Source organism: Euprymna scolopes, chromosome 10 (assembly GCF_053919585.1).
Source record: "Euprymna scolopes isolate OS-2025 chromosome 10, ASM5391958v1, whole genome shotgun sequence".
Lineage (NCBI taxonomy): Eukaryota > Metazoa > Mollusca > Cephalopoda > Sepiida > Sepiolidae > Euprymna > Euprymna scolopes.
In genome coordinates this window covers 41,295,400-41,322,336 of record NC_136491.1, presented here as the reverse complement: position 1 = coordinate 41,322,336, position 26,937 = coordinate 41,295,400, and the positions used below count along the sequence as shown (strand labels likewise).

General features: G+C 36.4%; 1 protein-coding gene across 1 annotated transcript in view; it reads right to left on the bottom strand.

The window, feature by feature from the left end:
• LOC145285934 (gamma-aminobutyric acid type B receptor subunit 1-like) overlaps positions 1-26,937 on the bottom strand; it is a 408,900-nt gene that overhangs the window by 262,960 nt on the left and 119,003 nt on the right. The window contains exon 3 of the mRNA XM_080134438.1: positions 170-271. Coding sequence (XP_079990564.1) covers positions 170-271 — 102 coding nt within the window. The remainder of the gene's footprint in view (positions 1-169; positions 272-26,937) is intronic.

The window sequence follows — 26,937 nt, the reverse complement described above, 5'->3', positions numbered from 1 at the left end:
AGAAGTGAGAGTTTTTAATTCTTTTTACATAAACGATATTGGGTTTTATGGTCACACAATCTATTAGAAAGAAAATGGCGTTAAACTTAGCAAGAAAGGGAGACAACTGTGTATATTTAATAGAAGTACATGTTTTTTGTTTTGTTTTTTAAAGATTTAAAATTCTTACTTTGAGATTTTTGACGGCATTGGTAGGATCCGTTAAGAAACTTTGTCTTACAGCAATCTCAATATTTGCCTCTTTTACTTTTCTTTCAAGATCATCAATAGTCTGGAAAAGAAAATAAGAACATGTGATAGATATGTTTCAGGTATCAGTATCGTAAGAAAATGTAAACAAATAAAGAATTGCATTTAAATACAATATAATCCCTTTTCCTCTTAGTAGGTGATTTGATGACTCAGTTAGCAGAGCATCAGATGCTAACCACTGGCACTCAGATTATGAATCTCTCTACGTCTAGTAACAATGATGAAGCATAGATGAAAGAACAACTGTCTGTGGATGACTATATATATATATATATATATATATATATATATATATATATATATATATATATATATATGATTGTTGAGCTGGATTAAATCCGACGATATGAAATAAAATGGAGGTGGAAGGACCTGGTCCTTCCACCTTCATTTTATTTCATATATATATATATATATATATATATATATATATATATATATATATATATATATATATATATATATATATATACACACATATATATATATATATATACACATATATATACACATATATATATATATATATATATATATATATATATATATATATATATATATATATAAAATGGTTGTATAGTTTGGTTTCCTAGATGTATATCCACTGAAACCCCTGTATTTATTAAAGAATGCTCAATGGAGGACAGAGCAGATATATAGTATGTTTATTATACAAACATTATTAGTTACATATGTGCATACATGTTTCAGTGGAATATCAATTTAGAGAGACCCACCTCGTCAGACCGAAAAGAAAGGAGCGACACTGAAACGAAAATCAATATTCATTTTATATACAAAAAAAAAAAAATCTGCGTGTGACTTAAACACTGGCAAAGGGGGTTGTTTAGTTCGTGAGGATAGATAAGTAGGGTTAGGAAGAGTAAAGGTGCAGCAAAGAGAGGGAGAAGGAGAAAGAGAAATACGTTCCAGTCTGTTCAAGGTATCTCAGCGGAGAGGGGGATTATGGCTATTCTTTATTTTTTGGACATAAGTGTCTATAATTTGATCTGAAGTAGTTTCAGGGTAGTCTTTTTTTTTTTTTTTTAATTATCATTGGGGCATATTAACACACGAAGTAGACAGTCTACAATTAGGAAATTTATTGGTAAATTAATGTCCAGGAGTGTGGATGTAAACAAAAGACTAAAGAGTTCATGTGGTGTTGAATAAATGTCCTGTTGGTAGAGAATAGCGAAAAGTATATGGATGAAGGATAGGATGAATGTTCTGTTTGTAACGGAACGGAAAGGAATTCATATTATGAGAAAGTCCGTAGGAATTTATTGAAGTCAGGCCGTGTCCATGTATATATGTAAGTATATATATATATATATTTTTTTTTTACAAAGGCATCACCACTTATCAAGGGCAATAGGCCACTCGAGGATAAAGGTTAAAGAGTGTACAGTAGACAATTGGACAATAAAGTAATCGTTAGTGTTGTGGTGGCACACAGTCATTTGCATATGTGGATAGTAATTACAAATAAATAGGAAGACTCAGTTAGTCTGAGTGTGTGTTCACCAGAAGCCACCGAAGGCCGCCGAGAGCAGATATGTTTCTCCAGCAAAGACTCTCTTATTTGACACCATTATGTAAATATCCTATAAATATACCTTTTCCTAATACACTTCTTATTTGATCTACCTTTGTTTGTTGAGTCGTCATTTGTATTGCTTTCTACGTTACTTGTTTCAACCTGCAAACTTAACAGTGACGACGAAGATGAACGTCAAATATAACAGTTTGACGAAGAAATGGAAAGAACTCACTAAAAAAAAAGTACAACGCAACGGTTGACTTTTCTAATTAATACAAGTTTCGACGAACGAAATAGTCGTAAAAACGGATTTTACGCTAAAGAGAAGTTCGACTCAAGCGGAAAATATGAATAATTCAGCGAACATTGGAAAACTGTAAAATATTTTCCTCGCGAAGTACAACACTAAAAGAAAGAAAGGGTTGTTTCCCAAATTTCAAGAACAAAAACTACATTCAGATTAAAAAAAAATAACCTCGATTACTAGTATTTTATTTACTAAAATACTAGTCGAAAAAAAAAAGAGACAAACCAAAACCTTTAATTGCAGTCTCAAAGAAAAAAAAAAACAAACTCGAACGTGGCAAAAAAAAAAAAAAAAAAAAGCGACGATTTACGCCGTTTCCCGTGGAATCCATCTTAAAAAAAATAATAAACTGTAAAAGTGAATTTTTGTAAAACGACAAACAGATTCGTATTACTAAATTACAAGGAAGTAACATACGAAGAAAAAAAAAGTTCACCAGTGGATTTCCTAAATTGCGGCAAATACCAACTAAAGACTTTTTGGTAAACCAAATTTTTCTCTTCGGTATTAAAAAAAATACTACAGTTTAACTAAAATCAAGGAAAGATTTTTTTTAAAACTAAAGTTGTCACTGGATAACGGATATAAGACAGTAAAACGTCACGCAAAAAAAAAAAAAAAAAAAATTTGAATGTAGTCCATACATTTTATTTTTTTCAATTGTGACTCGAGTTGAAAAACTTTTTTTTTTCTATGGAAAGAGTTGTACTTAAGTTCGACTGTTATTTATTAGGAAATGCCTAAAACGGAAAAGTAAATCGTATTTTGTGGTTTCAGCAAAAGCCTCAGTTCTTATGTTGTGGTTGGATGAGATTGACTCGCTAGCGAAGTGAGAAAATATTATTCTAGCAGCGATATTACTATTGAAAACAGGAACTATGAACAATTTATCTTTGTAACACAAGCCATTTTATATGGTGCGAATATTGTGTTGCATGTGAAATTGTACAATTTTTCTTCGTAACTGCATTACTGCTACTGAAGGATACAAAAAAAAATGGAAGATTTATCTAGAATGTTAATGCAATTTTTGCAGACGCAACAAAAGGCGCAATCTGAGCTAGATGCACGTAGAGAGGAGAAATTATTGAAATGGCAAATAGAACAAGAAGAAAGGCAGAAGAAATTACAACTTGAACAAGAAGAAAGGCAGAAAAAATTACAATTTGAATATGAAGAAAGGCAAAATGAACGTTTTGCTAAAACACTGGAAATATTAAAGACTAATCGAGAAAATGTCGACAGTACTAATTTCTCGCATACAACTATATTTAATAGCAAGGACACATTTAATTATGTGCCGGAGGAAGAAAAGACTTTTGAAGCATACTATACAAGATACGAGGATGTCTTTCAACTGGACTGCAAAAGTTGGCGAAATAGCCAGAAAGTGGGCCTTTTACTCAGGAAGTTGGGTGTAAGAGAACACAGCAAGTTCGTAGGTTATATACTATCTAAAAAAACTACAGAATTAGATTTCATGGAAGCTGTAAAATTACTAAAAGAATTATTTAATCCGAATACATCTCTTTTTCATAAGAGATGGTTGTGTATGAATCTAATGAAGATGGACAACCAAGATTATTTGACATACGCATCAGTTGTCAATAAAAACTGTGATAATTTTAAGCTAGCGGAACTAACAGTAGAAGATTTCAAATGCCTAATCTTCGCACAAGGGTTAGTCTCCACGAAAAATGCAGAAATACGCAGACGAGTGTTGTCTAAGCTGGAATATGAGCAAGATTTAACACTTCAGAAATTAGCAGAGGATTGTGAAAGGGCCATTACACTAAAAAAGGATTAAAAAAAGATAGAAGAATCCGGAGTGGCATATGTAAGAAAGGTTAGAAAACTATACACACCACCCAAGAACTATACAAATAAAAGCAGTCAAAACGGAACGAGATATTCCAAATATAATAATTATAATTATAGTAAAGAATATTACAGGCTCTTCCGATATAACTGTAAGAGATGTGCAGAAAGACATTGGGAATCGGATTGCCCTTATAAGAAGAAAAAATGCTACATTTGCAAGAAAGTCGGACACAAAAGCGATTGTTGCAGATATAAAGATTTCACCAGAAAGAGAGTACAGCAAACAAAATCAAAGGAAAAATTAGACAAAAATCGGCGAAAATACATAAAAGCGGAAATATTTAAAACGCCAATAAAATTACAACTGGATTCAGGATCCGATATTTCTATAATAAACTTGAATACATGGAAAAAGTTGGGTAAACCAACCATGATGAAAACAAGTAAATCAGCTCGGACGGTAACTGGTGGTGGGATAAAATTTGAAGGAGAAGTTATCCTTCCGATAAAATTGAAAGGGATTACGAAGAAATTAAAAATGTTTGTATTGAAAAATAGCGAAAACCTGTTTGGAATAGATTTAATTGAGAAATTTGGACTCTGGGATAAGCCAATTAATACATTCTGTAAAAAATAGAATGTACTACTCCAACAACAGAAAATATAAAAGAGGACTTAAAAAAATTATTCCCTGATGTATTTATGACTAAATTAGGTCGTTGCAATAAATTTAAGGCCTCGTTTGAACTTAAAGAAAACACCAGCCCAATTTTTAGAAAAAAACGAAACGTTCCGTTCGCTGGGTTGGAAAAGATTAATAAAGAATTAGACAGATTGGAACAGACAGGAATACTATCAAAAATAGAACATAGCGACTGGGCAGCCCCCACCGTATATCTAAAGAAAAAGAAAGTTTAATGAACCATTAATGTTAAATTCCAAGAGAAAAAGATATTGAAATCTGTGCGACTTCAAATCTTGGGAGGAGGGTGTTGTGGTGGCACACAGTCATTTGCATATGTGGATAGCAATTACACATAAATAGGAAGACTCAGTTAGTCTGAGTGTGTGTTCACCAGAAGCCACCGAAGGCCGCTGAGAGCAGATATGTTTCTCCAGCAAAGACTCTCTTATTTGACACCATTATGTAAATATCCTGTAAATATACTTTTTCCTAATACACTTCTTATTTGATCTACCTTTGTTTGTTGAGTCGTCATTTGTATTGCTTTCTACGTTACTTGTTTCAACATGTAAACTTAATAGTTAGTAATATAACTTATATGGAACGGCTTATCAAAAACTTGTTTATGTTAGACTTGAAGACAACCATATTGTAGTCAGCTGGAAAGCAGGAAAACGGAAGACAATTCCATAGGTGTGCAGTTCTAAGAAAGAAGCTTTGTTCATGGAATCTACGTTTAGGTTTAGGCACAGATAAAGAGTGGGGGGAATTATTGATGTGCGTGTATTGCATTGTTAAGTCCATGTGTGAACGGCTGCAGTCATGTTGGATTCTTTGATTTTCTTGTCGAAATTAGGGCCAGACGATGTGGAGTTTTTGGTTGCAACCCAATAAAAAAGTTGGGGGGGGGAGTTGAAAAAAGCGCCATGAAAGAGTAAGATAGTTGTCCTATCTTATAGGCATAAAAGAGAAGATGGTAAGAATCGTCTTTTATAAGCATCGATACCCATTTCAGTTCGTATAAGAGACTAGTGGGGGTGCCTGGCGTTGCCCGGGTATTTGTAGGTGTGTAACCCTCCCCCCAAACTGTTAGTAGGCAGGCAGGCTCGAACCCATGACGCAAAGGCAGAAAAGAAAGTGAAAGAAAACCTGACATCTTACCGCTATGCCATGACGTGACAGGAAGTATAAAGCATTCAAATTTAGCGATATCAATCCAAAAGTAGAAATGGATAGTTAAGTGAATGAGATTATGCAGACGCAAAAATGAACATCTAGCTTAAGTTAAGAATCACACACTTAACTCTGGCTGTAGGCCAGTTTCTGTCTATCTGTTTCCCTACGATGTTGGGGAAAACCAGCTCTCTCCTAAAAGGGGGAGCTCTGGCAGCGTCCAAATGAATAGCAATTGTCTGATATGAAAGGTTTCCGCAACATTGATCAAAGCTAATTGCCTTTCTGGACGTCCCCGACAGGAAAGCCAAGCACTGGTGCCTTTCCTTTGATTAGTTTTGCTTTTATATGAAAAAGATAAACAACCACTCGAAAGGGCAGGCAATTTTTTAAAACTTGATCAAAATAAAGACAGAGACGGTGTCCGTTTTGGAATCGTAGATATTATCATCTGGGAAGTATAAGGAAAGTTCTCCAAAATAGTAACTTCGTCGAGAACCCAACAGGGTAGCCTTCAAATTCATTGTAAACAAATTCCGGTTAAGCCACGCACAATAAATAATCAAATTCTACTCAGTTTGCACCATTAGTGATTACTACCCCCACCACCTTACGGTCATTAACCCTTATCCTCGAGTGGTCTTTGGGTCTTGATAAGTGGTGACTCCCAAGTAAAAGAAAGCATGTGCTGAGAATATTTTATTCTCTTTGCAAACATTGCAGTAATCTTTGTGTATTTTATAGTATCATGTATATGAAACACGTGATCCAAAAGGAAAATTGGAACATGCATTTGATGCCTTTTATTTAATTTAAGCAAAAAATGTATATTTACAACAATGTGTTTTTAAAACAAAAACAATAAGCATAAAGGCCGAATTAGCGTTTTTTTTTGGGGGGGGGGATTCGATAGTCATTCATTTTTGTCAAAAAACTGTCGAGCTTATCCTACGCTAGACACTTTTACCAAAATACCACATTCACTCTGTGGCTTGATCTTACTGAGATGAATAATCGTAAATTTGTTTTAAAAGGAATTTTTATTCAGCAAAAACATTCATGATTGGGAGTGGGATAACATTTACAAATATTAAAAGAAAAATATAAATCTGGCCCTAATCATAGTAGCTAATCTCTACAATAACATAAATGCAACTTTGTGTGTGTGTGTGTGTGTGTGTGTGTGTGCGTTCGTTCCTTATAGATTCTGAAACAAATGAACTGATTTTCTTTAAAATTTAAAGTAAATTAGTGTATAAGTCTGAGAGTGATACTAGTTAAGTTTTGTCTCAGAATACCGCCAATAATTACCGATAATCGAAACCGTTTATTAATTTATCTATCATTGGTAAAGCCATTTTTTTTCATGTCGTTGCTTAGCAACAATAATAGAACAACGGGCCATGAAATTTCTACTGTGGGTAAGTTGATAGCATTTTATCTATTTATTTATTTATTTTACATGGTGTGGTCTGTAGGCTCAAACCCCGCATGTAAATTTCTTTTATAAAAGAAACAGTAGGCTCTCTAGAGTGCGATGTAGAATAACATATATTTTGGACTAAGTTGCTGCATGGAGGCATGTGAAGCTTCCTCCCGAGCGATTTCCATTACAATAAAAAATATAAGAGTGTGAAATATTCGTTGATCATCATTCAGTCCCGGGCAACGAGTCTCCCTGATAGTATATCTTATTTGTAATAAGAAAAAAAATAATAATTGCAAACGTGTTAAGAATATTTTATTCTTTTCACACATATTGCAATACTGTTTGTGCATTTTATTGCATCAGGTATATGAAACACGTGACCGAAAAGCACAATTGGAATATGCATGTGGTAATATATTTAATGTAGTTTTATTAAAGACTGGAGGCCTAAGTGAGATATCCAAAATAAAACAGATTGCGGTAGAATATGAGAATGGTTGGTATCCTCCAAGATACAACAGTTTAAGGATGACCAGGGGCAAAATAAATTATAAAGTATATTTATTGGACTTCTAGTACCCCCCCCAATAGGGCTAGAACTCATTTACTTTACTTAAATTCAGAAACATAATACAGCATGGTCGTTTTCAAGTCCTATGTAAACAAATTCTTGCTGAGCCGTCCTCTTAAATAATCAAATTCTTCCCAGTTTCAACTATCGGTACTAATCCTTATGGTATTGTACCACCATCTACATGGTAAGCTCCTTAACTCTTATTCTTGAGTAGTTTTTGGACTTTGGTAAGACGTGACTCGTTAGTACATTAAAAAAAAAAACATTTGAAACTTGAACATTTACCAAATGTAGTATGCTGCTAATTCCTTCAGGGCAATTTCTTAACTTGAAATGTTAACACAAAATAAGTCATTCTGTTGTAAAATATCATAGAATGGATACGTGATGTTTCTTAATGTATTTCAAGCAGAAATTCCCTGCAGAAATGTATTTGTCACGTCCAAATCGAGGAATGATGAAGCAAAAAGGTGAAGCTACACTGTCACACATGCAAAACTTGAATTTTATCCAGAATGAATAGATATGGGGTGCCTTCAATAAGTTTCCAGACTTTTTTTCTTATGAACACTTTTATTGATAGCACACACACGAAACTCTAGCGGTCCTGGATATGACCTTAAACTATATCCGATGGTGAGGCCTCAGCTTGCAGGCCTTAGGGAGTGTGGAGCTACCCTTTAATTACCATTGCTCCCAGGTCCACTTTGACCCGGAGTGGTAGTACCTGTTAGGGTCCCAACTATGGGTTAAATAGAATACGACTTAAAAAACAAATATACTATATTAAAAAAATCGTTCTTCAAAATCACCATATTCGGCATTAAATAACCTGAAAAGGGTTGATAAAACAAAACAACCAACCAACCAACGAAACTCTAGTCTCCTTCGAAGTAATCTCCTCCAGCTGCAATGCACTTGTTGTACCGTTCCAACAATTTCTCGAAGGCCCCATGGAAGTTCTCTTATGTAAGTGCATCAATAACCCTCGGTACAGCCTTTTTCATCTCAATTGTCTCATAACAACAGCCTCTAAGATTTTCTTTGAGCTTTGGGAATAACCAAAAGTCACAGGAAGCAAGGTTTGGACCATAGGGAGGGCGAGGAACTGTCTTAATGCCTATCTTGGTCAAATAATCTGTGACAAGGATGGAGCACCCTTGGGACAAACTTTGTGCAAATCTTTCGCATCTTCAGTTCCTCACATATAATTGTGTGTACAGTTCCCACACTGACATCAAACTGTGCACTTATTGTCTCTATAGACACACGATGGTCCTTATCCATGAAATTCTTTATTTGGCCAATCAACTCTGGTTTTCTGACTTCCTTACTCTTTCCACACCTCTCATACTCTCTCTCACAGATTCCCTGCCTTCCTTGAATCTCTTATGTCACACTAAAACCGATGCTCGATTCATGTAAGATGGTCCAAAAGCAGTCTGAAACATTCCATACGTTTCTGTAGCATTTTTTCCAAGTTCGAAACAAACTTTTATTGCATATCGTTCGACACGTCAAGATTGTATTTTTGAAATTCACTAACTGTGACAATCAGGCTTTAGTAGGGTGTATTCAAATTCCTGCTGTAGCTGTTCTTTTGAGCCTGAAATAATAAAAAATTGGTCTTTCATCTCATATCATAAGATGCATAGCAATAACATACTGAATTTTCAAGAGTCTACGCAATTTAAAGTTTCTGTACAAAAAAGTTTGGAAACTTATTAAAGTATATGGTTAGACAATCCTTTCATTTCGAATACGCCCCTGTCTTATCAAAGACCCCTCTGTTGATTTTATACATTGGGCTCTTCTGTTTGTGTAGTGATAAAGTTTCTCAAATGCACTTGTAATGTTAGGCTGTATAAGAGTGTTAACTTTGGTCAAAACCAGACCTTTTCTTCTTTAATCAAATTATTATCGATTTTCGATACTTATTGGAGAAATTCTTATAAAAACCTATCTAAGAACATCCCCAGATACATAAAGTACATTTATTTATCTTACATGAACTTGATATTGCTGCATACATTTCGTTTTATTTTTGGAACTTTAGCACAATAATTGTGATTTATGATACTTGCAGGTAAAATATATATGATCATGATTTGTTTTTTTTCTTGAGGAATGTTTTTTTAAAACATTTATTTTAGGGAGGAGGGTACGACACATTTATTTTGCTCCCACAGTAGTAAAATATGACACAAGTTCAAAAAAGTAGGATTTTAAAAGCCAGTGCCATAGAGAAAAAAGCACTCTGGCCTATAAAAAATACCTATGCAGTCCCGTCAGCATTTACAGATGCCTGAGTTCAGGCGATTAGCAATAAACTAACCTTTTCTCAAACGGTCGAAAGGTAAAGCCAGCATGGGTGGACCTCCTAGAAGTGCACAGGACTATGCAGACTAACTATATCTCAGCCAACAGAGAAGAAGCCATCTCAACAACAGCCGAGACTCTAGTGCCATTGTGGCCGGGTTGACGGGGGTGGGGTGGGTGAGGACTATGAGTTTTTCTATTCTTTTACATTTATTAGTCTGATTTAATTATAACCTGACCTCCTAAAATTCTACTCATTAAATTAATAAAATTTACAATTATATTTGCAATAAAACCATGCCTGATTTGGCCACCAAGTTCCAGTAATGGATGTGCAACAGTTTTTGTTCCATCGTCATTCAATGATATGCAGGAACACTTTAGTGATCGTTTCATCAGCAGGATGTGTGATCTTGAAGGAGCTTTACACTCACCAACCTTACCTCCGATTTTGTCTGTGGTCATTTCAAAGATAATGGCTATCAAAACAATCTTCAGACTATTCCTAAGCTGAATATGCCAACAACATTCACCCTTGGTGGGTTGAACCGGCTTCCTTAGAAAGTGGAAGTTTCTAGAGAATATCAAATTCACAAGCAATCCCTCGTTCTATGTAGATTCCTTCAGAGGAGATTACGATGTTATGTTTTTGCAGTTCTTGCAGGGAGGAGTCTGGATATCCTCCTACATACAGCGCCTGGTATTCCCAAATAGTCACCCCACTAGTACTGGCCAGGCTCAATGTTACTTAACTTCAGAGACCTAATGAGAACTGATGTATCAACGTGATTATGCCGTATCTAAACTGAATAGGGCCATCACAGCTGAAATCACACATATCTAAATAATGGCTGTTAGATATCCATAATTGAAACTCGGTGGGTATGTCAGGCATAGACTGAGGCTTATTTATACTAAATATAGTTGGATTACAAAAAGATTGTGAATTGTATTAATAATCCTTTGGGTGCGTGGCATTTGAGTCACGTTGTATTTTAAAAAAAATACCCCCCCCCCAAAAAACCCCCCCCCCAAAATAATTGATTACTTTCAAACACCAGACTGTCCAAAAGACATTGAATATCTAACAAGGAGTCTCAACTCAACATATTTTATCGTCAAGTGGAAAACAATACACATAAAATCTAGAATACATTTATTCCGTTAGGTACAACAACAGAAGTCCGTGTCGGGTAGCAACAATTGGTAAGCATACAGCATAGTTACGTTGACACACCAGTTCTCATTAGATCACCAATGGTAAGCTTGGTTTAGCCTGGTTAGCATCAGATGGGCAACCATTTGGGAATAACAGGCGGTGTATATAAAAGGATGTCAACATCTACTTGTAAGAACTGCAAAATGTTGTCATCTCTCTTGATGAGGATAGAAAAGCTTGTGAATTTAATTCGCCCATAGAATTTCCTCCTTTGCAAGAAGCCGGTTCAACCCACTTAGGGTAGTGCTGCTTTGGAGTGGATAACTGAGTTGACAAGTAAACCGCTATGTGTTAGAGCTATGCCACTATATTTGAAAGTTTTTTACTGGTAAAATATATTTTTCGACTTTGTTTTTTGATAATTCAACCTTCACAATTGATACGTTGCTAATATGGGATGTGCTTTATGTCGACAATTTTGCTCCCTCTGTAACGTTGCGATTACTTTTAAAATGAACCCAACACGTTGCATGTAGAGGCTAACAGAAAAGAAAAAAAGAAGAAAACTTTGACACGAACTTTTTTTAAAGTGAAAGAAAAAAAAAGGTTATTCATTTCATCCGCTTTCCCACTTAATTCACCGACACATATTTACAACAGAGATTCGCCATTCTTTAGCCTTTTTCCAAATCTCAAGACTTCAGCTCTTTTGGCAATAATCCGCTGTTGTGTTGCCGTAATTTTCTCTAAGACTAACAGGTCGACCGGCTCGCTTCTAACGGGGTTGAGAGGAGGAGACATTGCGTGCTTGCTGAGCGTTCCTTTCGAATCGCCATGCATTTTAAACTTTTTCTTTTTTCCCCTCCCTTTTTCCTTCAACCTTGATGCCTATATATGCATTTCATTCCGTGACGTCATGCTCCAGCTTAAATGCTGATAGAAGATTAACTCGGTGCGTAAGTCATCAAATTAACATTACATCTTGCCAATGATGGAATTTGGTAACAAGCCAAGGATATGTAACAGCATCACTGAGGGACTGCAAGCGATCAAAACTCATCGGTCTTCTCAACAGATTGGTATTGTAACCGATGACTGCAGAGTGCAGAGATGAGTGGAATAATTGGTCCCACCATGCGGGATTTTCTCCACGGCTTAGGTTTATTAATCCTTTATAATCTGGTTGCACTAATTCGTTCAGTCGTAAATAAATGAATATAACGGAATGAATAAAGTGGGAATTGATTCAAACACGCCTCGTACGTATTAGTTCAATATATGGGTAGATAGATACATTGCTTACATTCGGTATACCGCCATCTAAAATTAACAAATATTTTTTAATCATCTATGTCATAATTCAGATCATCAAGGCTTAATGGCACAGCACACGGGGGGACATCATGAACTGACTGAACTCTACGAGCATCTCTCTCTTATCATTATTCAAGAGAACATTTCGAGCCTGCTTTCAGCCTAACAAACCAGCAGAACACATAATGAAACTTCCTGATATTCTGGATATAGACTTGATTTTCTTTTTTAATTTGGCACTTAAAACAAATTATTCAGAATAGTATGGCAACAAAGTTTTAAAAAATTTTTAGATGATAAACACCGCTTGACAGTTTGTGATTTAAAAACCAGCAGCCATCATTAAGTAGATTGTTTCTATGTTACCATAAAAAATAACATTAAAACTACTCAGTTATAGCAAGTTTCAATGTGAATGTGAAATGCTGAAATGTAAACTGAAGGAAAAGTATAGTCGCTATCTTTATAAGCAAGTCAAGAAAGAGGTTAACTATTTTTAAAAATGATAACTTAAGTTCATATTTTGTAAGTAAAAAAAAGTGATTTGTACTATTTGGATTCTTCAGACTACCGTTATTATATGCCGAGTTATTTTCACAACGTTTTGGTCGCTGTAACCTCCGATTTTCTAGAAAAATATCAGAGGATACATCGCTGAAGAAATCACCTCTGATCCGTTGATGATGGTTGAGATAGAGGTCCAGAAAAAATGGTCAGAGGTTACATCAGATGAAACATTGTGGAAATAACATTCAAGATGAGGACAGCAGTCCGAAGAATCCTATTAATACAAAGAATTAATCTTCATCTTAAAAATCCAGAAACATAAAAGGTAGTTTTGAATTTCAGTTATCCTTCTCCCATGGATTTTTCTCAGCTGGTTTGGGAAGATGGCAACTGGATTTTTCCAAACTAGTTTTAGGCATTTTACGTTTACAATAAAATTTGCTATAATTCTAAACTTAGTGCTAAAAATGTGAAAAGTATTTACCTCTGGGGTGGGGTGGGGTAGAGTGGGGGGAGGAGGATGTTACTTATTGTAGTATTCATAAGGAGGAACGACAGTGAAACGAAAATGTCTCAGATAAATCATTTCTCTCCGATAGGCTCATAAGAGTAGTGGTAGATGGACAAAAATCGGAGGCCTGCAATATAAATGCTGGAGTCCCTCAGGGGTCAATCCTGGGCCCAACTCTCTTCCTGATCTACATCAATGACCTCCCTAAACACATACTTAAATCATTCGTTGACATCTATGCTGATGACACGACCATCTACGGCAACACATCAAAGGCTGTAAATGACAAAGTTCTCTCTGATTCTCTCTCCTCTGATCTCGAGCTCGTGGTTCAGTGGGGGAAGAGGTGGCTGGTTACCTTTAATGCATCCAAAACCAAACTGCTATCCTTACATCATCAACGCTCTGATCCCCATCTGGCATCAATTGTGATGGATGGCTCTCGTCTGGGTGAGGCCCCGTGTTTTGACAAGCTTCTGGGTTTGACCTTTACTCCTGATCTGAAATGGAACACGTACATCAAGTCTGTTGCCAAGGTCGCTGGAAAGATGGTGGGATACTTCTACCGCTCCAGAAGATATCTCACTACGGATGCAATTCTCTATCTATATAAAAGCCAAGTACGTCCAAGGATGGAATACTGTTGCCATATCTGGGCAGGAGCTGCTAAAAACAGCCTATCCTGCCTTGACAGAGTACAAAATAGACTTCGTGGCTTAGTGGGGGATGCCCTTTTCTCTACCCTGCAACCTCTCTCCCACAGAAGAGACGTTGCGAGCCTGTCCTTGTTTTATCGTTATTTCCATGGCAGATGCTCGTCTGAACTCCAATCTCTGGTCCCCCCTCGCCAATCTTTCACGAAAAACACCCGTCTAGCTGAATCCACTGTGACAAATTTCCCCCACTCTATATCTGTGCCAAAATCAAAACGCAGATTCCATGAACAAAGCTTCTTTGTTAGAACTGCACGCCTGTGGAACTCTGTTCCGTCTGCCTGCTTCCCTCCGGACTACAACTTGGATGTCTTCAAGTCCAATGTTAACAAATTCCTAATGAACCGCCCCCTTAAGTAAACATTTCAGCAAATCTCCTCACTAACGTAATGTACTTGCAATAACCCTTATCCCTGAGTGGCTTCCGGGCCTTGATAAGTGGTGATCACTGTGTAAAAAAAAAAAAGAAAAAAAAAAAAAGATGAACTTCATAATCTTGATTTGATTCATTATGCGGTTCATTTCATTTTAATCATCCTAACACACAGAACTAGTCTGCTTTCAGCCTGCCACACCAGCAGAACACCTAATGAAACTTCCTGACATTCCATACAATTTGGATTCTTCAAACAACTGTTATTATATATTGAGTGTTATTTTCACAATGTTTTTGGCCAATGTAACCTCCGACCTTTGTGGCGTAGTGGATAAGTTACTTCATAAAATTCAGTTTTCACTCTTCCGGAGATTGAAGGTTCAATCATCAGTGCGGGCGACACACAAAATGCAATTACGAATTACTTTGGATGTCTACTCAGTCACGGCTGATGGAACGAGGGTATGATACACCCGTGAATTAAATAAAGGGGTTCGGTTTGACAGTTTTTGAAGATTCCTGAGTTCGATAAAAAGATTCCCGAGTTTGACAGAAAGAGTTCAATAGGATACAGCTAAAGAAGGGTGTGAAAATAACAACAAAGATGAGGACAGTAGTCCAAAGAATAAAAAAAAAAAAATAATGTTTGCACGAATTTTAAAATTTAAATTTAATAATCATATTTTATCAAATGTTGAATTATATATTTACTGAATGCATTTAAATATTCTTATGTTAATGAATATAAGATTACCTAGAAAAACGGAATTAAAGACTAAATCTATTTTCGCCGTAGCAACAGGTGACGTGAGGAAACTCGATTCTGACATTGAACATAAGCAACCACAATATCAAATCGTGGTATCTCAAATATGCATCACTGTCGCTTTTGGCTCAATAGAATAAAGAAAGTATGTATTCTCTGTTCGTGTTTTGTTTTATTTATTTTTTGAAAAGCGTTCAAGACAAAGCATGAAGCCACTTAATGTAAGGAACTAAAAAAAATTTACTTTAATGTCAAAAACTAGCAAACATTAAGTGTTAGATTTATAGATTCAGAACCAGAAAACAGCAATTTTTCCTTCTAACAATTTCTAACAAGAAACATCGCTGATGGAATGTGAGGACTAAAGAACAAAAAAAGGAAGCAAGAGTTACGAGCCTGCTGAGTTCATGGAACATCTTGCCAGAGGAGGTCATGGTGGTGATTATTATTTCCAGGTTTAAAGCGGCTAAGACAAATATTCAGATTGCATATGGATATAAATGGCTTCCATTTATTTCTTTATATGGCTTTCTGCGCTATATTAACCTTTTTTTTTTTTTTACTTAATTTTCCGTTTTTGGCACTAATGATGGAATGTGATTGTTGAGACAATAAATCAGAATCAAAATCTGAATTGGAATAATCGGAATATTTATTTATTTATTTTTTTTTTGCCTAGTTTCTGATTTGGAAAACGATTTTTTTTTTTAAAACTTAATTTTCCATTTCTGGTACTAATGTTAAAATGATGAATACTTTTTGATTCTGAATTTTTTTTATGGAAATCGCTCAAGACAAGGCATGAAACCACTTGATGTAAGGAACTAAAAAACAATACCGTTTCAAGGTCAAAAACTAGACAACAATAAATGTTGTATGGATATATTCCAACTCAGAAAACAGCAATTCTTCTCTCTGTGCCAGAAACATCGTTCATGGAATGTGAGGACGAAAATACAAATGACTTCCACCTATCTCTTTGTATGGCTAATTGCACTGTTTGTTTATTTCTTCATTTTTTTTTTCAAATAAATTTAATTAGAATTTATTCGAGTTAAAAAAAAGTGTTTATTAATCTCTTTCAATCTATACTGGATTTAGAAAACAGCAATTTTCCCTCTTTGTTGAAGACATAGCTGATGAAATGTAAGGACTAAAGGACAAAATAGGAGAAACAAGAGTTACGTGGCTGTCGACTCCATGGAACAACCTAACAAAGGAGGAAATGACGATGATTACCATATCCAGGTTTAAAGCGGCTTTGAACGAACATTCAGATTATATATGAATATAAATGGCTTCCACCTATTTCTTTATATGGTTTATTGCATTATGTTAGCTTTTTTTTTCTCAAATAATTTGATTAGAATTTACGAGTTTTCTGTACGTGGCTGGTTGCACTATGCTATCTCTTGCCAAATAAATTTGATTTGAATTTTCAGAATTACGTCATGGATCGAGAGAAAATCAGTGTAAACAAGAAAGTGATAGTTGTGATAAAAGTGAGCAAACGTTTCAGCTGGAAAGTTGACTTTTTACATGATTAGTTGCACTAAGTTAGATTTTTTTTATTATTTTCAATTAAATTTTATTAGAATTTATACGAGTTTTGAAAAAAAAAATTTACTTATCTCTTTCAATCTATATATTTGATTTAAAAATGCTGAATGAAAAGATGAAACTCACATTTTATTAAAACTAAATTTCTTTTTGAAGCTAGATAATTGATTGCATTTAAAAGTCAACAGAGAAAAATGCTTTTGTATTCTAAATGACACTGAAAGCAGTTGAGATAGATTTTTTTTTTAAGTGTCATATAGACGTGTGTGTGGAAAGGAGGAAGCTTAAGACTTTCAATTACTCTCTCTCTCCGTCTCTCTCTTTGCTCTCCTTTTGTTTCAAACCGTCACGATATGCACAAAAGGAACAGCAGCAGCAGCTACAAACTTGTGATATAACAGGTGAGAAGAAAACAGCAGCAGGAGCCACAGACTATTTTAATCTGAACGACCAAATCATAGTAGCAGGAGGCAAATGTGAATAAAGGTTCATGATATTCAATACATAAACCCCAAACTGGATCATGTGATCAAGAAACCACTAAAAGATCAAAGTCATCAGTCACTGACTTTAATCCCTGATCTAAAATGGAAACCTTATATCCAATATGTCGCTTAAGTTGCTGAAAAAAATTGGTTAGATCATTCTAATGATTCAAAAAGTACCCAATGCAATCCTCTACATCAGGGTTTTCCAAAGTGCGCTCCACACAGCCCTGGGGCTTCTTGAGTGAGGCTGAGGGATTCCAGAAGCCCTTTCTTAAAGAGGATCAAATGTTCTATATGGAAAAATTAAATGGCTTCAGATATTTAATTATTAATCTTTTTTTACTGGAAAGAGATATGATACATGTGGTTGCTCCCTTTGGCTTAAGTCTTAAATCAAGGAACTCCCAAAATCATGAGTTAGTGTTAAAATTTGAAATTAATGTTTTTCATATTTATTTTAGAAATTATCTTTTTAGTGCTCCGTGAAAAACCTTTATTGTGCTAAGGGGGTCGGTCCATGGTGTCCTGAAGTTTGGGAAACCCTGCTCTTCATATATATGCATCATATACGTTTAAAGATGGAGTACTGCTACCACACCTGGGAAAGTGCTGATTAAAGAACTATCTTGCTTTAACAGTACAAAGTCGACTTTACAATCTAGTGAGAGATGTTCTCTTCTGTTCTCTACAGCAATTTTTTTCACAGAAAAGACGTTGTGCATCTTTCTTTAATTAAAGTCATTTATAGTAATAGTGCTTGACGGTGCTTAAATATTGGGTTTATTTTTCTCAATCGGTTAAGAAAACATTTGATGCCTTATATCTAATATGTTGCTACAGTTGCTGTAAAATTAGTTGGATCATTCTGTTGCTCCAGAAAGTATCTGACTCCCAATGTAATCTATAATATAAATCTCCCCTATATGTTTAAATGTATGTATGTATGTATCTATGCCTAAAACTTTTGACAGAGGCGACGGATTTTCACGAGATCAGTTGTGTTTTGGAGCTCGACCTTCGGATGACAAATATCGAAAAATTGGCTAAAAAACTTAATTCCTTCATCCTCAACTAGGCACTTTTCTACAGGGAGGGGTTCCATTTTCGCTGATATTTTCGATTGTCTAGCCTTAATTTAAACCTTCGCCACTTCCGGTTTGGCGATGGGCACAACAGCAAAGATGTCACTTTTTTTCCCCGTTCTTTTCCTCCTTCGTGGTATGGCTTCGAGCCTGCCTGCCTACTACCACTTTTTTTTTTGGCTCAACACCCCCCCCCAAACACCTGGGCAACGCCGGGTACCAAGACTAGTGCTATATAAAAGTTATACATGTCTGAACATAGAGTGGTTCTCCTACATCTGGGGATGTGGTACAGAGAGCCATCTTTCCTGCCTTGACAGAGTGCAAAACCAACTTTTAAATCGAGTGGGAAGGGCGATTTCTTCTCGTCCTTACAGCCCATTTCTCAAAGAAAAGACGTTTATAGTCTTTCTCTTCTCTATCGTTATTTCCAGGGAAGGTGATCGACTGAGCTCAAAAAACGTCTGAAGATAGAGTACTATGGTCACATCTGGGGAAGTATAACATTCTTCCCAGCCTTGACAGAGTACAAAATAAACTTCACGATCTAGTGGAAGATGATCATTTCTCTTCCCTACAGCCTCTTTTACACAGAAAAAACGTTGCTAGTCTCTCTCTGCTCTATCATTATTTCTATGGAAGGTGCGCAACTGAGCTCCAATCTCTAGTTCCCCACCTTCAAACATTCACAGCAAGAACCTGTCTTACTACCACAACATCAGCAAGAATATCTATGGACAAAGCTTCTTTGCAAGGGCTTCCTACCTGTGGAACATATTACCGTGGGACTGCTTTGCTGTTGATTACAGCTTGGTTGTCTTCAAATCTAATGTAAACTTTGTCCTTTAGTCCTCACATGCCAAGAATGATGTTTCTGACAAAGAGGGAAGAATAGCTGTTTCTGAATCAGAATCTATTCCATCTAGCACTTAATGCTGGCAAGTTTTTAACCTTGAAGTAATATTTTTTTAAAGCTCTTTACATCAAGTGGTTTCATGTCTTGTCTGGAGCGATTTTCATTAAAACTATTCTAATCAGAAACTGCGATCACACCTGGAAACTACTCTCTCTTGCTTTAACATTATCACGAGTAATGGAAGGCACTGAAAGATTAGCCATCAATTTGGTTGGCTCATTCTTCTGCTCCAGAAAGTGCCTGATTCCCGATGTAATTTTCTACCTATATAAAGTTTATATATAAGATAGAATATTAATAACACATCTGGGGAGGTGCCGTTTAAAACAATCTTGCCTTGACAGAGTACAAAATCGACTTTACAATCTAGTGGGAGATGTTCTTTTTTATTTTTTTACATCCATTTTTTTTTAGTACAGAAAAGATAGTGTCAATATTTCTCTACAGGTTAGAACGATAAAAGTGTTGCCCTAAAGAAAACAACACTACATTTTTATCTTTAAAACTTTTACTGAAAAAAATCGAATCAGGTAACTTGATTATGTAGTAGAGCTGACATCTACTCAATGTAGCCACCTTCAGCCTCAATCACCGCCTTGATACAAGTCTGTGAATATCTAAAATGTTTTGTTCTTGTTTTAATAAAAATAAAATGAAATGCATTGCTCAGCATAAAGAATTTATACATAGTAATAAAATATCTATCTATATATAAAGGGCATTTTGTCTATGTGTTTCTGTCGGTTCGTTCCATATGGACTCTAAAACAGCTAGGCGGATTCGATTTTTTAAAAAATTTTGCACAAATATACTTTATGTGTTTGGTGGTGTTCTTAGATACATGAGAAACGGATGTTTATAAGGAAAACAAAACTTTTTTTTTTTTTTTTTTTTTTTTTACACAGTGATCACCACTTATCAAGGCCCGGAAGCCACTCAGGGATAAGGGTTATTGTAAGTACATCACGTTAGTGAGGAGATTTTATGAAGTGTTTAATTAGGGGGGCGGTTCATTAGGAATTTGTTAACATTAGACTTGAAGACATCCAAGTTGTAGTCCGGAGGGAAGCAGGCAGACGGAACAGAGTTCCACAGGCGTGCAGTTCTAAGAAAGAAGCTTTGCTCATGAAATCCGCGTTTTGATTTAGGCACAGATATAGAGTGGGGGAAATTTTTCACAGTGGATTCAGCTAGCCGGGTGTTTTTCGTGAAAGATTGGCGAGGGGGGACCAGGGATTGGAGTTCAGACGAGCACCTGCCATGAAAATAACGATAAAACAAGGATAGGCTCGCAACGTCTCTTCTGTGGGAGAGGGGTTGCAGGGTAGAGAAAAGGGCATCCCCCACTAAACCACGAAGTCTATTTTGTACTCTGTCAAGGCATGATAGGCTGTTTTTGGCAGCTCCTGCCCAGATATGGCAACAGTATTCCATCCTTGGCCGTACTTGGCTTTTATATAGATAGAGAATTGCATCAGTAGTGAGATATCTTCTGGAGCGGTAGAAGGATCCCACCATCTTTCCTGCGACCTTGGCCACAGACTTGATGTACGTGTTCCATTTCAGATCAGGAGTAAATGTCAAACCCAGAAGCTTGTCAAAACACGGGGCCTCACCCAGACGAGAGCCATCCATCACAATTGATGCCAGCTGGGGATCAGAGCGTTGATGATGTAAGGATAGGAGTTTGGTTTTGGATGCATTAAAGGTAACTAGCCACATCTTCCCCCACTGAACCACGCGCTCGAGATCAGAGGAGAGAGAATCCGAGAGAACTTCGTCATTTACAGCCTTTGATGTGTTGCCGTAGATGGTCGTGTCATCAGCATAGATGTCAACGAATGATTTAAGTATGTGTTTAGGGAGGTCATTGATGTAGATCAGGAAGAGAGTTGGGCCCAGGATTGACCCCTGAGGGACTCCAGCATTTATATTGCAGGCCTCCGATTTTTGTCCATCTACCACTACTCTTATGAGCCTATCAGAGAGAAATGATTTAATGATTGAGAAAACATTTCCAGTTATACCGTAGCTGGAAATCTTGTGAAGTAGACCCTTATGCCATACTTTGTCAAAGGCCTTTGATATGTCGAGAGCAATTGCCCTAGAAAGGAAGCCTTTGTCAAGAGATTCACTAATCCTGTGGGATATAACCGTCAGCACATCTGCGGTAGATCTTGCAGAGCGGAAACCATATTGTGCGTCACTAAGAAGGTTATTCCTGCTGAGGTGGTTTACTATTTCTCTATTTAATATTGATTCAAGTAACTTACTCATAACACAGAGAAGACTTATTGGTCTGTATTGAGAGGGAGATGACTTATCACCTGAATTCTTAAATACAGGGCAAACTGAGGAGGTCTTCCAGGGGGTCGGAAAGCACTTCTCCTTAAGGCAGCGCTTAAATAGTTTCGTAAGTATGGGAGCAAGTTCTGGTTGAAGCTTTTTTAACACTATAATTGGGATGCCATCAGGGCCAGTTGCTTTACTGGAATCTAGGTTTTTTATTAGCTTGGCGACCTCATGCACGGATATTTGTATGTTACCTAGCTTGTTCTGTGTTATAGGAGGAAATATGGGGAGTTGATGGCCTTCGTCGCATAGGGTAGAATTAGCTGCAAAGTTCTTTGCAAATAGTTTGGCCTTGTCTGATGCTGACGAGATAACCTCTGGTCCATTGATAATGGTTGGGATAGAACGCACACTTCTGTTCAAGATCCTATTTGTTATTTGCCAAAACTGGTGGGAACCAAGCCGCTGATCAGCTACCTTGGATTTAACAGACTGGGCATATAGCTCTCTTGCATTTTTTATTACTCTTTTACAGTGGTTGCTGGCAGTCCTGAAAGCAGCTTTAGTCTCAGTGCATCTATTACGTTGGTAGTTATGGAAAAAGTGATTTCTGTGCGCGATAGCAGCAGCACATTCTGGGGAGAACCATGGCTGGCTGTTAGGTTTTTGTTGGAATTTTTTAGATGGTATGAATTGGTCTATGCCTACAATTAACCATTCGGTCAGATCTGATACTATAGAGGACACTTCCTTTTTAAACATGGAGTGCAGAGGTAAATCAGATATGAATGTACGGAAGCTATCCCAGTCAGCCATAGAGTATCGGTATACAGTACGGTCGAGGGGTACGTCTGATGGCTTCTTACATTTTGTTTTTATCTTAACTGATACGACGGAGTGGTCGGAGGATCCTAAAGGAGAATGAACGGTACATGAACATAGCTCAGGGGAAGTTGAAAGAAAAAGGTCTAAGAGGCTTGCATATTGATTGGGTGTATCGGGCACACGGGTGGGTTCGCGAACAATCTGAGTGAGGTCATAAGCAATGGCAAAATCATGACAAAACCTCCCCTCATCATCTGTCTTATTTGAATGGGTTAGCCATTCCACGTTATGGACGTTGAAGTCACCACAGATGTGGATGTTAGCCGAGGGATGTGAAGACAGTATGTGGTCTATTTTCTCAGATATGCTCTTAAAGATAGTAACTCCGCTGTTGTGGGGCCTATAGAGGGCAAATATAAATACAGTGGTGTTAGCAAGTGCAACCCTGAAGCACATATAGGGTAAATTAGGATCTTCTCTAGAGATATCCCTGCCACATGGGAAGCCATCCTTAATGTAGGCACATATTCCATGCCCATGGCGATCTTGGGAGTCAGATTTAGCTGTTAAATTGGAGTATCCATTAATTATGAACTCATCTAGGGAAGTGGTCGGCCCTATTCCAGTTTCACATAGAAATAATATGTCCGGTTTCGTCTCCTGTAATTGGGTTTCAACCTCTGGAAGGTTGGAACGTAGACCCCTGATATTGGAGAAGGAGACCTGGTAGTAGGGGTCTACGCTGGAAGATGGGGTTCTAGGTTTAATCGAGTTTTTATTCTGGAGATATTTCATGTTGAGGTTTTGGGATTTGTGGAATAGGTCGGCATACTTGGTTAGAGCAGTACAGAGAGGGAAAGTAAGAGAGAAAAAGACAGGAAATTTTTTTTTTTTTTATTTGTAGCACACGAAAAGGTAAAGCCGTAACAATTACCCACTAGTATGGCATCGAGAGGCCCCACCAGAGACTACTGCATGGTCCAGATCCACTCACCAAATGGCAATACAGCAGTCCCAGTACTTTGCGCCTGCTGATAGGCCTGCGAATATTTTAACTAAACAAAATTTAATATAAAAAATAAACAAATAACAACAAACTAAATGGAACCTTAAGCAAGTACCCTATCCCTTATGCTAGAAGAGCAAGGAGCATTCTAAAAACATCCGTTTCCCTGTACTCACCTTGTAGTTTTTTTTTTATCGGAATGATTCCAATAATTATCGAAAATCGATAATCGAAAAAAAATCTGATTAAAGAAGGAACAATTCGATTTTGACCAATGTTAACACTCTTATACAGCCTAATATTGCAAGTGCATTTGAGAAGCTTTATCCCCACACAAGCAGAAGAGCCCGGCGTATAAAATCAACAGTAGGTTCTTTGATAAGACAGGAGCGTGTTCAAGATGAATCTTTCTGTTTAGAGCACAATTGAACCATGATAATTGGCTTTTGAATTTTAAACTTTTATTCAAGTCACTATACAAAAATAATTTTATAAAATCAACGATAGGTTATCTGCAGTGCAATGTAGACCATTATGTATTATTTAATTCACTATGGAGAGGCATATTTTCTCTCAGTGCACTGTAATGGGTCCCCGACTAGAGCAGGCAATCAATCGATTTGATTAAAAAAATAAGTGATTTCACTGATTTCGAAGATAATAAAAGTATTGAATTTGATCCTCATTCAACATTGGGTCCCTCTACCAGTTCTCAATATAGTATTAAGATTCTCATACAAAGCTATGCATTTTATTACTATTCTGATTTTCGTATTTTATTACTATTCTTACTGTTGTGCAAGTGCAAGAGTAATTTTTATGTTTTATCATAAAGTCCTTCTTTTCCTGTTATGAAAATTTGTTTGAAGGTTTTATTGAACATAAAAAACTGAACCATCGTTCTCCAATCTTTATCTTTTCTGAACTTGGAACTCTTCATGTCAAACTCTAGAATCTGGACAGAATTTATGGGTTCATTTAATCATTTAAGCCATCGATTGTTGCTTTTGGAGCTCAATAAATAACCGAACTAATTTCCTTTCTATAAGTCAAATAATGAGATTCTAAAAAAAAAAAAAAAAAAAAAAAAAAAGTTTCAGTAACTTTGAAATTAAAAAAAAAAAACAACGTAAAAAAAAACAACAAAAAAAAAAACAAAACTTATTTATTAAAATCTCGTATAATTGCTTTTCTAAATGGGTAAGAGGTTATAACTAAAAGCTTAGAAATCACACAAAGCACATGGGTTCATTTAATCATTTAAGCCATCGATTGTTGCTTTTGGAGCTCAATAAATAACTGGACTAATTTCCTTTCTACAAGTCAAATAATAAGATTTAAAAAAAAATAAAAAGTTCCAGTAACTTTGAAAATAAAAAAAAAACCCAAAGAAATCTCATTTATTAGAATTTCGTATAACTGCTTTTCTAAATGGGTAAGAGGTTATCAGAGAGGCGGTAGCACTCTCTATATAGGGATGGCCCGTACACGCCTATATACGCCTACAAAACAAAACTATCCAAATCTCGACTAAAATCAACTTATAAGTTTCAAAAAGCACATATTCTTACAGAGAAGCGTCTTACGAATCCAGCGAGTGTCAGAACGTCGGTTAAAATGTCAAAAGAGAGCAAAAAAAAAAAAAAGGTACAAAAATGGCCAATTGTTCTTCTTCTTTCTTCTTTCTTTTGAGACGATGTATCTCGGTGTACGAACGGTCTCTGACAACAGTTCAAGCATCAATCGACTGCTCTTTACACGGAGAAGTGCAGTGACCCATCGCTTTTTAGCTAACTCCATAATTAAATAAGATTACGTGTAATAACAAGTTTTAAACACTATATACCCAATGTAGACAGACCACTTCGAACACGGAATTTCTCTCAAAAGGGACAGCTCCAAATAATACACCGGATGCTCACAGACGTTCAAGTTTGCCAGTGGCCTATATTTCTTGGGCGCTGAATATTTTAGGTGAACGTTAAGGTTTTTTCTTTAAACAGTAACCCACCAGCGTTAATGAAACCACGAAATCTTTATCTCAGTTGATCAAAATTGTTATAAGGGTAACCTATCAGCAAGTACGACGTCAAAAAACAATGTTATAAAAACAAATAATTCTTCAGATTTTGGACTGTAAAATATGTACAAAATGTCAATGCTGTGACCAGGATTCGAACCTAGGTTAGCACGGCCACAACGTGGGGTCCTAACCTCTAGACGATCACGGCTAACACTGACGTCTGTCGCTCTTGGCAGAAAGACACATGACTACTGTCAAACTATTGAAAAATAAGGAGGAAACTTGAAATTCTCACGCATGCGCAAAAATACACTATAGCAACCATTGTTAAATGCAGCTGAATCTCTTCGCTCGCTAAGAAAAGTAGATCAGACCAGTTCTTCTAAGAACTCACCAAACGCCAAAGGAAATAAGTTAAATTAACCGCAAAAGAAACTGCAAGAAAGTCATCTTCTAAGAACTCACTGGAAGCTGACCAAAAAGAATCAAAATCCAAGCCCTAGCCACAAAAATAACTAGATATTGTGGCTACTATACAAGGTCTTATCTGAGCAAAAAGAATACTATCAGAAAAATGCTGAAATAATAAAAATTAAGTATCATGCAAATCCTGAGGCAAAGAAGGCTGCCTCACGTGCTGACTCAAAAGCACGGTATAACAGGGATCCCGAGGGGGAAAAAACTGCCTCACGTGCTCTTTATAACAAAGAACCAGAAAAAAAGAAAGCTGCCTCACGTGCTGACTCAAAAGCACGGTATAACAGGGATTCCGAGGGAAAAAAGCTGCCTCACGTGCTCTTTATAACAAAGAACCAGAAAAAAAGAAGGCTGCCTCACGTGCTGACTCAAAAGCACGGTATAACAGGGATCCCAAGGGGGAAAAAGCTGCCTCATGCACAAACTATTATAAATATAAATATAAAAAACTGCCAAATCTTTGCCAAAACGCCAAAGAATGAACCAAGAAAAATTTAATAGTGAAGGTATGAACATTTTAGAACTTTATAATACTCTAACTGTTTTATCAGAGAGGCGGTAGCACTCTTTATGTAATATAGAACCGATGGAGGACCAAGAGGCAACTCCTAAGGCCCAAAACCCAAAGACCTAAAACCCAGCAGGAAGCGACCTGCTACTAATGGAGGCGGCAATGAGCCGCCTCCTAAAAAAGACAATACTATCATGAATGTAAGTTTAAAAATAAGACTGTAAGTAAAAATACTAATTAACAAGAATAAAAAAGCATTGGAAATGCAAAAGGATATAGGGATGGTATGCCAAAAAGTATACAAACAA